Source organism: Psammomys obesus, unplaced genomic scaffold (assembly GCF_907164565.1).
Source record: "Psammomys obesus unplaced genomic scaffold, mPsaObe1.curated_primary_1811, whole genome shotgun sequence".
Taxonomy (NCBI): domain Eukaryota; kingdom Metazoa; phylum Chordata; class Mammalia; order Rodentia; family Muridae; genus Psammomys; species Psammomys obesus.
Window position 1 is genome coordinate 5,598,511 of NW_026596046.1, and position 15,224 is coordinate 5,613,734.

At 46.6% G+C, this 15,224-nt stretch overlaps 1 protein-coding gene across 1 annotated transcript in view; it reads left to right on the forward strand.

Annotated features, from left to right (window-relative positions):
* Adamts17 (ADAM metallopeptidase with thrombospondin type 1 motif 17) overlaps positions 1-15,224 on the forward strand; it is a 298,959-nt gene that overhangs the window by 190,727 nt on the left and 93,008 nt on the right. Inside the window, exons 13-14 of the mRNA XM_055623484.1 lie at positions 3,855-4,021; positions 11,146-11,273. Coding sequence (XP_055479459.1) covers positions 3,855-4,021; positions 11,146-11,273 — 295 coding nt within the window. The remainder of the gene's footprint in view (positions 1-3,854; positions 4,022-11,145; positions 11,274-15,224) is intronic.

A 15,224-nucleotide genomic window follows, 5' to 3' on the forward strand; every position in this document is an offset into this window, starting at 1 on the left:
AAACTACAGGCAGAATCGTATTCCCGTCCAGAAGTTGCCTGGCTCTGGGATTCCAAACTCCATTATCCATGCTTGTGCATCAAGCACTTCAGCCAGGAAGCCATCTCCCCAGCCCCCGTGGACGTTTTGAACAGAGTAGGTATACTTGAAAGAAACCCTGGCTTTATATAGGAAGTGATGAGAGTAAGTGGAAAATAGATACTAAGAGACACCCAGAACCCTGATGGATACAGGATTCAGAGATGCAGGCATAGTCTTTGTGTCTCTCCTGAGTGAAGATGCCCCTCACACACCTGAGACCTTGTTAGCATCCTCAGAGAGGTCACAGCCCAGGCCCACAGACAAAGGGGAAACCTGTAAACTGAACCCTGTAGGAAGGCAGGGTGGGTGTCAGAGGGGAAGAGGTGCATTGCAGAATAGGACAGGAATCTGCCTGAAGGGCTCCTATACTCCTATACTGGCATGCAGGAGGATGCTTCCCGAAGATGCTAGTGCAGTGTACTGGGGGAAATGGGGAGGAAAGCCTGCCCCTCTTCAGTGCCCCTTTAGAACCTTGTATTAACAAAGCTGAGCTTCAAGCCTGTTTTTAACTGGAGACACTTTCTTCACATGCTACCCTGAGTATCATTTCATTAGAATTTGGAAGATGCTCTTCCACATTTCTTTTTGCCTTTTTTAATTGTTTATGTACACACACACACACACACACACACACACACACAGAGAGAGAGAGAGAGAGAGAGAGAGAGAGAGAGAGAGAGAGATTCCTAAATACAACATGCTTAGTCTGTATAATGTTACTTGTTCATACGTGGTTGACCATTTGGTATTGGTTAACCAATTGGTGTACTCTTTCCTGGGGAAGACTATGTTCCCCATCATTCCTTAGTTGCTGTAGAGGGTTGAGGCTTATGGGCATTTTCCTGTCCACGTTAGCGTGTCTATTGTTGTTGTTCTTGTTCAGCTCATGTTTTATCAGTCACGTTGGTAAGACTTTATTGGCATAAGCTCTGAAATTTCTAGGAGACACACTCTCACAGCAAATGCCCTGATTCCCTGGCTCTTACATTCTTTCTGCCACCTCTTCTGAAATGTTCCCTGAGCCTTGTGTATATCCATTGGGACTGGCTGTATGATTCTGCATTTTGATTTGTTGTGATTTTTCTGCAATGTTCTCTATCTATGGCAAAGAGATGTTCCCTAGATGAAGGGTGAGGACTGCACTTACCTGTGGGTTCAGAGCAAAGATCCAGAATGTAGTTACAGAATAGGCCCTGACTTCCCCCAGTGATGGAGTGTGGCCTGCAAAATAGAAAAACTCCTCCCCAACTCGCTCTTGGTCAGAGTGTTCTCTTATAACAACACGGAAAAGTCTCTTTAGGTTTGTGGGTTCTTTCTTCTGCCTGCTAACCACTGTCTGATGATTGCAGTTTTCATCCCTTAATTTTATCTTTGTTTCTCTTTAATAACTCCATCTCATGTTCATGCAATGTATCCCTGTCTCTTTTTCTTTCACTCTTTCACATCTTATGACAGTTGTTTTAAAGTATTTGTCTAGTAAGTCTAACACCTGAGCATCATCAGGGATGGAGTCTTCTGATACATTTTGTTCCATTGAATGAGATACATTTTTCTGTTTTCTTTTGTGCTGTGTGATTTTTTTTTTCTGGAAATTAGACTCTTGAGTCTATGGTTGGTCCAGGTTTGCTGTCTTTGATTCCTTTCTTTTGTTTGTTTATGGCTGAATGATATCTCTATGCAAGGAGTGATCAGAAGTAAAAATTTTTAAGACTTTGCAGGTCTTGTCTGACCCTTGATCTTTTCCTGGCCACCATCCCTCATAGCTTTCTAACCTCTGGAGATCCAATTGCTTATAAATTATTTAATGTATACATTTCTGCCATCTATCTATCTATCTATCTATCTATCTATCTATCTATCTATCTATCAATCTATTTTGAGGCAACATCTCTCTATGTAGCCCTTACTGTACTGGAAATTGATAGGCATTTAGAAAAGAAAATGGTAGTTAGAAGCAGAGAAGCTGATCTTTGTAAATCCCTGGAAATCATGTAACCTGTCGGGCTATTCAGCAATATCAGTTTGTGTCTATAGCTCAGTGGTCAGAAGCAGCAGTCAGGACTTGGAACACAGAGGCTGGATATTTGGCAAATAAGCCCCACCCCCTTTTTTAACATCCTAGTTCCGTCAAGCTCTTGATTATCTTTCATGGTGCTTGGGGTGGAATGAATATTAATTCCCACCATCCTAAAGGATGAAGTAGACCAAAGTTAACTACAGTGTACCAACCAGGAATCTGCATGCTTTGACATATACTCCCACCTTTCAAAACAGTTCCTGATGATAGTTTTAGCTGTCTAGATAGAGACGGATTACCTCATTGTGGACATCCTGGTGCTTTTCACTCTGTCTTCTATGATATCTCTCTCACTCTCTACATCTCATTTCTCCTCCTCTTTACCTTCCTCCACCTTTTGTTCAATCACTTTTACCTGTACTTCATTGTAACCTCATCTTAATTAATTGCATCTGCAATGACCCCATTTTCAAATAAGGTTACAATTCTGAGGTGCTGGGGTAGGGTAGGATTTTAACATAGAAACTAAGGAGAGGGGACATGGTTTAGCTTGGAACAGTTTGCCAGAAGATACATGCTATATTGTGCATCTTTTCTTGGTCCCCAGTCATAAAAATTTAACCTATCACAATGAAAGTGTCTCTCTTGGTACCCCATGTGGCTTTTGGGGCCCAGTACATCTCTTTTCTTTCTATGTTTGCTTTCTGATACAGAAATACGTTCTGTGTGTACTTGGTAACAGAGCCCAGAGTCCCTGGGGACATGCTGTGAGGTTGCATCTATCTGAGTTCACTATATGATCATTTCTCTGAGGTGTGGCCTGTGGACCTGTGAATGGCAAGAAAGGGAAAGAAATACCCACCCCTACCCCCCACACTTGGTTTGTGAGTACAAAATGCAGGTCAAGACCCATGGTGCATAGTTTTTTTTTTCTCTTATGTTAATCTCTATGAAAAGCAGGTAACACAGTGTATCATCATGAACTTGGTACCATGGTGATGTGTGGAAGCCTTGATCTTGACTAGGTCTGAGTCCCTCAAGGACACCTTGGGATCTCTCAAAGAAGCTAAGTAAAGCCATACTCTGACCATCCCAGCCAGCATCTTGCCATCCTGCCTTGATGAGCCTCAGATACGTGGACTTGGCCAGTGAACACAGCTTATTTTCTAGAACCAAGTACCACTTAGTCAGTCTAGACATGACATCGAGGAATCCAGGTCACATGTTGACCTCACACTTGCCCTGATTATGGTGGGCAGAGCTAGGACTTAACTGGCCAGTGTCCAGAAACTGACTATGTATGAGTGCACCGATCGCCCCATTGTATTATAAAGTAAATGAGAACTACTTATTCATCCCTCCTAAAACTTGGAGGCTTGTAGAACATATCAAACTGTTTTTAAGGGTCTTCACTTTAGTGACAAAAATGTTTTAAGTACCAAAATTTCCTTTGGGGTTTTCAAGGTCACCCAGGAGCAAGTCTTAAATCCAGGTGGAAGATGGGACTTATGGCTCTTGCTGAACTGATACTCACTGTATCCTGTCTCCAGATGACCTTTATTTACAGTCCTGTGATGCAGTTTTCTGCTGGCCCACTTGAACATGCCTCTGGTGTGGGGCTGGGCTCATCCAGATGTAGTCGTGTCAGAGAGACACGGTTACTCTGGAAACCTTGCCCACCACTTCCTGGCAGCACCCCAGCATCTCTGCTGTTCCCACCAGACCAGTTGGCTAATGTATATTTTCTTTCTTCTAGCCCTGGGCCTGGAGGCGCACACTGCCAGGGTGCCAGCGTAGAACATGCCGCTTGTGAGAACCTGCCCTGCCCCAAGGGTGTGCCCAGCTTCCGAGACCAACAGTGCCAAGCTCATGACCGACTCAGCAGCAAGAAGAGGGGCCTGTTGACAGCAGTGGTGTTTGATGGTAATTGCATAAGGCCCTTCCTTTGTTTGTAGTCTCCCTCCTTTTTTTCCCCAAGAAATGTAAAACTCACTTGGGGATGCTCATAATCCTCAACTCCCAGCCTAGCCCATCTCAGAACACTCCTGTCCTCTGCCCAACTTAGCCAGGGCCCTGCTCCAGCAATGGTGAGGCCGGATACTAACAACTTGAGACCTCTCCTCACAAGTCATAAAGGCAGGCAGTGGGCTAGATCCATTTGTAACAGTGCAAGCGTGCTAGCATCTATTTCCCAGCATGCTATGTTCTGATATACCGAGAGAATAGTGTGTTTGAGTGTGCATCATTTTGCTGTCTTTGGTTCATTTGGGTTCACTTTACTCTTTGCCTGGAGTACTTGGGAGACTTCTGAGAACTGTGTACAATCTAGGAAAAAAGGGTAAAGAACACAGGTCATGTTTTCTTTCCAAGAACTTTCTCCCTCACCAAGAGACTGTATGCCATAAGCTGCCACCAAATTTCCAGCACCAAGAAGCAAGTCTAGGTGTTGGGTCATCTCTCCATAGAATCTATGATGTCCAGTCATTGTCCTGAACCCAAGGCCTAGTTCAGGACATTGGGTAAAAGCCCAACACCTAAACCCTTCTGCTTTAAGGAACGTGACTTTGTATTGTAATCCTGACCATATGGTCCCATTTATCAAGCACACCACAAGCCAGACACAACTTAGCTCCATAGCAGCATTCTGAGTATGAAAAGGAAGCTGCAAAGGATGGGAGGCGACAGGTTACATGACATCTAGGGCCTATAGCTGACACAGTTGACTCAGAATAACCCTCTGGCTTTCAGGACTCAAACACTGGCTGGAAGCATGAACTCACAGGCACAGTGAAGGACCCCTAGAACTAATGCAACAGAGTCTGGTTTCTCTAACTTCCATTCTTCTTGCAGAAGAATGAATTCTGTTGCCAAGCCTTGGTTTTCTTCCCCGTGAAGTCTCCTTTCTGGCACCTGCAATTACAAGAAGCTTTGGGGAAGAAGCCCAGCTATCCCTAGCAAACAGGAGCTTCAGAGCTGCAGCTCTTAGCCCAACAATCTGACCCCTCTGATTTGAGCTGTCTTGTAAAATAGTACACAGCGGCTTTGGTGGGACCTGCCTAACTGGGGACTTCTAAATGAAAAGAAAGCTCATTGCCCAGACATCTTCCTTGATTTAAAAAGACACCACCTTTGAGGGGCTGGCTCTGTCTTCACTTGCCAGCAGAATTTGGGAGGAGCTCAGCATTCTCAACCCCAACTTTCTCTGAAGGGAAAGGAAAGAGTAGACTTTCCTCTCCCAAAACAGGGGGTGCTGCTGGAGGCACCCTTACTTTCCTCTGCCTGGGTGCTAGTGTGGTTCATGAGCAGCCTAGAGGCTTCTCCCTACCTCAGGCACATTTGGACCCCTGACTGGGACTGAGACATTACCAGAGAGAGCTGCTGTGTTCCAGTGCAGCAGCTTGCTGTGACGGGAGCCTCCACCTGTTACCAAGCCTTCCATTGTCTCCAGAAAGCCAGCTAAAGATGGTCTGAGGCCCTGTTTGTCCTTCTCCAGAAGCATTAGAACTGAGACACACTTGCCCCTTTAACATTTCCACTCAGCTCTGTGGGGAGGCGGCATTTTGTTCCTTTTTGCTTTATCTTTAAACCCTCTTGCTTCAGGTATCCGGGGTGAAAGTTCCACTTGAGCAACCCTATCTTAAACTTCTTTTTACTGCTAACTGGTTTCAAATGGCTGAAGGCTTCAGTTCCCTTGTCATGATAGCAGAGACTGCTGACTGCCCAGATCTCGTGGGGAGGCTCCTTGGGGGCTTTGACGAGTCTAGAATGCATTTTCTCACCATTTTGCCTTTTATTCCAGTCCACCCACGTAATGCACATATAATTGGCTGTAACAAAAAGCTTTGACCTGAAAAGGCCAGCCATATTTGGTAAGGATCTTATAGACTAGCGGTGCTTAGCCTTTGAAGGAGAGACCTCCGGTTCAGGGCTTTGCGAGGGTACCTTGACCCATCGCTCTCTGGGGTGAAAATTGCCATGACTTCTTACGTATGTGATTCCATTTCTCTTGGTATAAACAGAAGCCAGCATTTTTAAAAAGCATTTCAGAAGGGCAACAACGAAATAATAAGTGGTTGATTCAGATGACTGATGATAAGTGTTCTTCTGAAACCCCTCTTTCTCAAAGACATGAGTCTGAAACCCTGCTTTCTAAAAAGCACAATTCTAGCTGAGCCATGATAGGATCCCTGTGGTTGGGCTCTGGCTCCTTGCAGCCCATTATAACTGCCCCTATTCATAGCACTGCTATCGCTGCAGAATTCTTTGGCGAGTGACGCACAGTTCAGTAGAGCACTATTTTCTCTCTTCTCTCTCTCCCCTCTTTTAAAAAGAACTCTTACAGAGGTAGATTTTCCGAAGGAGGACTTGGGACCACAAATCCATTCCACCTCCAAAGGGAGACAAAGACTCTCGTTAGAAAAGATCCCAAGGAGGAAAAGCCTTTAGACAGAAACCCACTGAGGTGGCCACTTGCCAAGTTGGTTTCTGCTTTCCCAGTAGGATCTTGTCACAGCAGAAACATTCAAAGGTTCAGACCTGTGTGACCAGACCAACCGCAGGCTCCATGCCCACTGAAGTGTTGGAAAGCTGTGTGTGGACAAAGTGGCTTTTCCCAGCTCCTTCCCTTCACACAACAGACAGCCCCCCTAGCCCTGAGTCTGAGCATCGGAGTGAATAAGGGATGGGAAGGTCAGAGTCGCGACTCTTACTCAGCCAAGCAGCCCAGAAACGGAGAAGCATTGTGCCAAAGATGCAGGGTGTACTTGAAGGACCAATGAGGGGCTGGAACCAAGAGATCTGAACCAAGATATTAGGCCCTTTTTCTATGGCCTCCAGGACTTATCACTGGAGCCCTGCCCCTACTTCAGGGTGCCTTTCTCAAAGCTTCTGTACCAAGGAAACTCACAGCTCCTCTTAAGTAAATCTGTATTCCACCTCTGAATCCTATGAAGTCAGTTATGGCTCAGACCTCAGAGCTCTGTAGTGTTTGTAAGGCAATGATGGTTCAGCAGCTACATGCTAACAGCCCTGCTGGGACCTAAGGGGACACATGACAGCCTTCCAGGTACTCAGTCCTGTCAGGAAAGGTTGGTTTTACAGTCAGATAGTTTGCCACCCATATAAGAAAACACTGACTTTCAGAGCTTTACATATTTCTGAATTACAAATAAAATAACATGGCCTTCTCTGGGACCTACCAGGCATTGAGACATGGCCTCTGTTTCATAGAGTTCCAACGTTGAGTTATCAGGGAAAAGATGGTTATTCTGGCTGTGATCAGGTAGTCAGTACTGCGCCAGTTAACCAAAACCTGTCTGTAGGGTCCAGGTCATGGTGAGGAAAGACCCCGATTGGTCTGATAATAGTCAGGTGGATTCTATTGATCCAATCAGCTAACTCCTGGTATGTGGGTACTAGTTATGAAATTCTGGTGGATAGCTTTTTGAACAGCCAAGACAGAAAGCAAGATGGAACTTAGAGGAGCACTTAATCTGGCTTCAACATCAAGTAGACTCTGCCTTATAAGTAAAGACTTTATAACCAAATCCAAGAGATAGCAGGGAGGACACTTGGGCCCCAGTGTCCACATTCCCTGTGGTGCTCTGGAGGAATGCCAGAGCTCTAAGCTGATGCCATCACCAGTTCTCAGGCCTCAGAGCCCATCTGTCTTGCCAGGGTTATGGTTTCCTCTGGTCAGTGAGAAGACCTTGCCAACAGTCAGGCCTCTGAGAAGCCAGACAGAAGCCTCCACCAGAATTCATCTAAGCACACACTATCCACACAGGAGGCATGATCCAGGCATCTTTCCTTGCTGGGCATGGCTATACAACTTTTAAGGGTTCCTTTCCTTCTCTACTCCTAGGAATGCAAAGGTCTTGCTCCATGTTCAGAGCTGAGACCCACAATTCACGTTACTTAATGAGACCTATTCTCTTGGCAGTCTAACTTCCCACTCATAGCAGCCTGGAGGGGACTAGTAGAGAGATTTGAGGAACTCTGAGCCCCTTTTCTCTGATTTAAAAGGACTGTCCTCATCCCTTTGGGAAAAAGAACTATTCCTTGCTATAGGTAAGACACCCTACATTCTGAGTGTAGTCCGGGGGGGGGGGGCGGTAGACAAATATGGGGAGTTGTAGCCAATAAAGGACCTTCTACCTCTGACTCTGTTCTAGAGCCCAGGTGTCCTGGCTGTCTGACCTGGAGGGCAGTATCTGGACATGGCAGACTCAGAGGCAGGTCGAGCTCAGGAGGATCCCTTGCCTAAGACCACAGCCAACATGTGTCCATTCAAGTTACTTCCCCTGATTTAGAGTCTCCGCTTCTCTGAAATTTCTACCAAAGAACCAAAACAAACAACTTTTATCCTTTCCATGCTGGAACTTTCCACAGACTCCAGTTTTCCTCAGAACAACAGTTTCTGCCTTCCTGCCCAAACCCCGTTCCCATTTTTGTTCAAATCAGAGCATACGCTCAGACACCATAAATATTTATGAATGTTGTGGTTTGTTTTCAGCAGTGCCTTTTTATCCCTTGGTATTTGGGGCTCTGAGGGCTCCTCATTCGGAGTAAACAGTGACGGTCAAAAGAAAGATCAGACGGAGTGTGGCTGTCCGGGTTGGAAGAGGTGTATGTATTCTGTGAACCTCATGCTCATCGGTTCCACGGGACAGTGGCAACATACATGGCACTAAGTGGTGTAGACGCGACTTGGCCTGTTGTTTGCATGTAGACAATCACAAGTGCCTGTGAGTTTCTCTTTATTACATCATCATCATTATCGTTACTGCCATTGAACAAAATCAGTTGCCCTCAGTGTTGCATTAATCCAAAGGGAATTAAGACCTGTAGTTTCAGCTACTTCTTCACACAGCCAATGAAGGACTCTCTACTTCTGACCTCTGCTCTAGGGCCCAGGTGTCCCGGCTGTCTGACCTGGAGGTGGCACAGAATGTACCCCTGCTATGCACTAGACATACTAGGTCATTCGGACTACAGTGCCGTGCTGTACCCCTAAGGTGGTCCCAGGGAGCCTCAAACCCCTGGCAACCTCTTGTTAATCCCATCCAATAAGAACAGGCACTCCCCTCCATGTGCCATGCAACCTGTCCCGTGCAAGGGTTACTCCACACCTGTCCATCAGACTACTGGGGCCCTGAGAGCACCTGTTACTCTTTGCCAATTTTAGCACTGCCTATAGAGTGCTTGGGGTGTGATGCCCCAGCCAACCTTGATGAATGAATGACTGGCCTGGAGTCGACCTGCAGTCTACCATTTCACTTCCAGACAGAAGAAGTGAGTTGAACCTGCATCCCGAGAGCTTCTTTCTCATACTCTCAAGTGACCGCCCACAGAGCTGGTTGATCACGGGCTGTCATGCAAACATGAAAATCCTTGAGACTGGGTAATAAAGCATGTCTGCTCTGACAAGTCCTCTCCAACTGGGATTCCAAGACCCTCCAATGCCACATTGGCTACCAACCTCTTTCGGTACCCCTCCCTCACTTGCCGGAGACTACCAAAAAAGACTCACTGGGGAAGGCTGATAGTGGAGACAGAGAGCCCAATAAGGTAGCATAAGGCGCTATGGCTCTCTCAAGGTTTTCTTTCAAAATAATCCAATGAGTGGGTGAGGGCTAGGTGGCAGAGGAGGCCAGGAGAGATGTGTTCTTATTGAGACAAGATCCACTCATTTGTCCAAGTGTATTTCCTAAGTGTATTTCTCAAGTTCCAATTCTGGTCTGGGAAGAGAAGATGAAAGTGCGGTCCCCTGTCCCCTAAGGGTGTCCGTACTTCAGGCTGAAGGTGTAGATGGAAAATCCTCCACCCAAGATGTTTACAGCTAGAAGTCTTTCAGATTGGGGCTATTTTGGACTTGGCAGTACTTGCATATACACAGTGAGCTATCGCTGTGATGGGACACCAATCTAAATGTCGATTTCACTGAGAGCCTAAACATAATCTTCTAGTTTCTAGTGCGCCTGCTCCTGTCGCATGAGGTCAGGTGTGGGATTTTCTGTTTGTCATGTCACGTGAGAGTTCAGCAGGTTTCAGAACCTGAGGTTTTCTTGGGTCTTGGAGCCTTTGGTATTCCATTCTCAATGGAGCCTGCCTCACAGGAAATCCCTTCATATCTAGGATTTGCTCAACCATTCTGCGGCACATGGCCGGTGACCTGGGCTTGTGTGGATATATATATACAAAAGTGCATGGAGATGACCGGCCTCTCTTGTGTCAGGATGGCAGGAGAGAGAGCTCTAAGATGAAAGCTTCCAGGTTGGTAGGAGCCTTCTAGAAAGCTGGGATTCTCAGGCAGAGGGAACGACATAGACAAAGGCTGGGAAACGTAGTGTGTTCTCCCAACTCACATTGTTCCAGAAGCAGTGGGAACAGGAACTTCTGTGTAGCTGCTGACATGGCTCTCACGAGTTGTCCTAGTACTCTATGTGTGTCCCCTTTCTAGCCCTTTGCTCAGTTTCTTCCTAGACCTTCGGGTTCATATTACAGCTCTGCAATTACTACCCAGCGGCTGGGGCAAGGGGCAAGTGGGAAACAGAGTGCTAAATTAGTGGAAACACACCAAAGCTCTTAGGAAAACCCCTGTCACAGAGCCCCACAGGGCCTGTTTCCCCTCCCTGGGGCATTCTTGTTCACCCTCCCCTACTTTCCCAGCACTACGGCAGCAGGCCCCAGCCTCAACTTTGACACGCGGTCATGAATGCACAGGCAGGCTAGCTTACAATGGTACCTTTGTGCAGCTGTGGTGTTTAACGACTGAATGAAAAGGAAATGCCGAGTCTCTGCAAATGGGAGGACCAAGAGGAGGGAGCCCACGGAGCTGCCTGCTTTCCCATTGATGGAGGCAGGGGATCTTGGTCTGTGTGCTGTCTTAAATGTCCTCAGGTGGTGAGGACAGGGCTAAGCGACTGAGGCCTGGACCTGTTCTAATCACGCCTCCATTGGGCCCATTGCTCAATATGCTTGTTCCCAGCATTGGCCACATACCCCTCCCCATACCAACAGCCACCGACCGACCTTTTCCTCCTCAGATAAGCCGTGTGAACTCTACTGCTCACCCCTTGGGAAGGAGTCCCCGCTGCTGGTGGCTGACAGGGTCCTGGATGGCACACCCTGCGGACCCTACGAGACTGACCTCTGCGTGTATGGCAGATGCCAGGTGACCTGCTTTTCCTACTGTCCTTGGTGGGCCTGTGGGGAAAGGTTCCCTCTCCCTCAGAGTAGGTCTGTGGTGGAGCTGAGGCCTTTGAGGGTCAGGTTCTCTCACAAAGATCTGTGCTGCCCTCTGTGGCCAGTGGCCACCAGTACATGCCCTGCCCTTGGTAGTGACTGAGCATCATGCCCAAGGTGGGCTTAAGTGGCTGAAAGATCAGTAGCCTCTTGGAAATATTTGAAAATTCCTCTAGACATCATGATTCATGCAATGAGCAGGAGAGTATGAGATAGGGCAAGAGGGATGAGTGGATAGTGCACTGGGTTCACTTACAAATACTTAATGGAACTAAACAAGCACCTTTGGAGATAGTATCCAGGGAGGTGGAGGTACCTGGCATTTGAGGAGTCCTGCACCCTCTGGGACACAGATCCCCAACTCATGATCTGTTAGGAGACTGACAAATAGCCAAAGTAGGGAGGAAGGGAGAAAGAAAGAAAGAAAGAAAGAAAGAAAGAAAGAAAGAAAGAAAGAAAGAAAAGAAAGAAAGAGAGAGAAAGAGAAAGAAAGAAAGAGAGAGAAAGAAAGAAAGAGAGAGAGAGAGAAAGAGAGAGAAAGAAAGAGAGAAAGAAAGAAAGAAAAGAAAAGAAAAGAAAAGAAAAGAAAAGAAAAAAGTGCTGTTTGCCTGTTGTCAATCTCTTTACCTACCAAAAGGAGCATCTCTTGGTGGAGTGAAGTGAAAATGGGGGGCTAGAGCTCCTATGACTTTTTAACAGCCAGGGGGATAGAGCTCAGGTAAAGCAACCTGTGCCCACAGGGGCCATCCCCTGACGACCAAGCTCAACCCAAGTAGACACTAAGCCTAACAAGCAGCTGTGGTGACGTGCATAGGCCGGCTTATGAATGGAAATCTTTCCCACAGTGCTGGAGGCACAGAAGTCCAAGGTCTCGACATTGGGCATATTTCGCTTCCGGTGAGGGCTCCCTTTACATGAATGGTTTCTTTTTGTTCCATCCTCCCATGATGGAGGGGGTAAAGCTGCCCTTTGGGGCCTCTTTTAGAAAAACACTGATGCCATCAGTGAGGGTTCCACTACCAGGAGACCTAATCATGTCCCAAAGGCCAGTTTCCTAATAATATCACCTGGGGGATGATGGGAATTGGGAGAATACAAGTCTTCAGCCCAGTGTACCGAGGGAGCCTCCTTCCCTAGCCACTGTCATCCTGTGCCTTTGCTGTGTCCCTATCCAGTCAGCCCGTCAAGAGCTGCTGGAGGAAGACACAGATGGAAAAGCAATATCTCAGCTGGCTCCTGCAGCAAACAGTTTCAACCGAAGTGGGTTTTTCTCCCTGCATAGCCCAAGCCAGTCACAGACTGGTTAATCTTTTAAGGAAACATTTAGCAAGGCCCAGGCTCCTCTGGCATTGCCTGGCTTTGTTATCAAACAGAAATACGCTGAGTGCCCATGAGTCTTAGCAAGAACACCTTCCAGGGAAAAGGACACAACAGAGTGAGCAGGCCCTTTGGGGATAGTTTCTTACAGCAAAGAATGTTCCAGGCCCTGTTCTTGGACAGCATGAAGAAAGCCCTTATCATTGTTACTGAAACAAGACATTGCTGACAGTTCTCAGGAAGCCTACTAGCAGGCTTTGTTTCCTTTCTAAATTACATGCTTGCCTGGATCATCCTGTACATTGGCACATTGCAGACCAATGATGTAATTCTTTTGCTTAGCAGCTTTACAAGTCAAAGCTCTTGTGCCAGCTGAGCCACCCCAACCCCTTGCAGGCATCTGCATCAGTACTCTTGCCAGCAAGGAGGTACTTCTGAGAATCCTAAGATTCTCCAGCCAATGAAGCTTGTGTTCCTGCTCCTAGTGGTCTGTGCCAATGAGCACGCCCATGAAATTGGATTTAATCTCAGGCTTTTCAACCTGAGAATGTGCCATGGACTGTGACAATGAATTTCTCAGATCCTTGCCCCAGATAGGAATCCTGTATACTAACGTAATGATGAGCAGCATGGAAAGAGAGGCCCATAGGCGTAACAGTGGCATGAATATTATTGGAATAACCAACCACTTTCTAGCTGGATATAAAACCTACTCCCAGAAGAAAACACTACCTGGTACTATATCTAGCCAAAAACCCATGGCAGGAAAGCTCACAGGTCTCAGGGGTAAAGCTGCTACTATTAATTTGCTAAATGAACAGAATACCAAACTGCCTCCTAAATTCATGTCTCTGTTCACAGATGAGTGTAATGCTTAGTTCTCATCAGAGACTGTTCTTTGTGCAAAGGACTGCGGTTAGTACAGAAACTCACATCCGATCAAAGGGCAGCCAGTAAGTGTCTGTAGGGTTCTTAGCCACAAATAGGGAATCTATATCATCCCCCTAAGGGCTCAGGGAGTACTGCAGAAAGATTCTAAGAGTCAAATAGTGGGGAGGAGTGTTGCTAAACAGTGTCTTCTGGACCAGGTGGGACCGCTACACTTAAACTCAAGCAGCTGTGGTTGTCTGTACAAGACTGGCACAAGATCAAGCCAGTTAATGTTATAGCACAGAGGTAGGAGGGATTCATGTGGCTCTCACCCCTAACTGGGAAGCTATCTGCCATTGATGCCTCCAAAAGGGAGGGGTGGAGAATCACTTTTCTCTAAGGATGTGGCTATGCTCCAATGGATGGCATCACACCCATGAGTATATAAACAGCAAAACATTGATTCCATGAGCTAACTTAAGGGAAAGAATGGGGATGGGAAGTTGGGAGGGAGCAGGGATGTCAGGGTGAAAATGGGCAGAGTAAGGGGTTAGTATGAACAAAGTGTATTGTATGAAATATCCAAATAACTAATAAAAGTATATGTTTAAGTCCCCAAATAGTCCTAAAGAAAATAAAAACAAAAAACAACCAAACCCATAAAGGCCTGGTAGATGTGAAGGAGAAAATGAGATGCTGCCCTAGGAAAGCCAGCGAGGGAGGCATGACTGAGAAGGATGAGAAGGACTGAACAGGGTTGGATGCCAGGCCTCTGGGTAGAAGACAGCTTTGGAGAACCCTGGTGGAGCTAAGGGCAGAGATCTCCCAGCAGGAGAGGGCAAGCATCTGCTTCAGTCTCGGCATGAAAACACAGGAGAATGGGATGTGGGAGACAGGTCTAATCCAGGGGAATCAGACCCAGGGAGAATCTGGGTTTGCTCCAACTGTGGTAGAGGGACTGAAGGAGAGGAGCAAAGCCCTCTTGGCCACTAAAATTGATTGTGATAGAGCCTGAGTAGAGAAGACTGTTATAGAAGCTCACCTTGCTAAGAGGCACTGGGGGACTTGCTCCCCTGAGGTAATTAGATGCAGGGTGCATTTGGAGAAGCAAAGTAAGTTAGACTTCAGCAATGCTTTGTCTATAATAGCTGATACCTGAAAAAAAATCTACCTCAAATGAGGAAATATTTATTTTAGCTCAGTGTTAGATGCTTCAGTCCACCATGGCAGACAAAGCTTAACAGGGCCAGAGCAGTTCAAACCAGTGTCAAGAGAGGATGCCTATGCCAGACTCTTTTTTTTGTTTTGTTTTGTTCTCCTTTTCCTCTTTCATTCTACCAGGATTCTCTACCTTGGGATTCACTAGGTCTCCTCTCTAGTTAACTCCTAGTTAATCCCTGGAAACACCCACAAAGGTAAACCATAGGCTTGATTTACCAATCTCTTAGGCACTTCTCAGGCTAATCGAGGTGACAGTCAGTTGTAACCATTGGGAAAGACAATCTGAGGTGGTGAGAGATGGGTTGGCATTGTAGAGCCGGTGAGCATGGGTTAGGTGGCAGTGCTCCATAGTCATGGGTCTCCTCATTAAGTGTCCTCAGATGGAGATGAGCCTAGCATTGAGTGTAAAACAATGGTGTAGCAGGTGTGTGTGTGTGTGTGTGTGTGTGTGTGTGTGTGTGTGTGTGTGTGT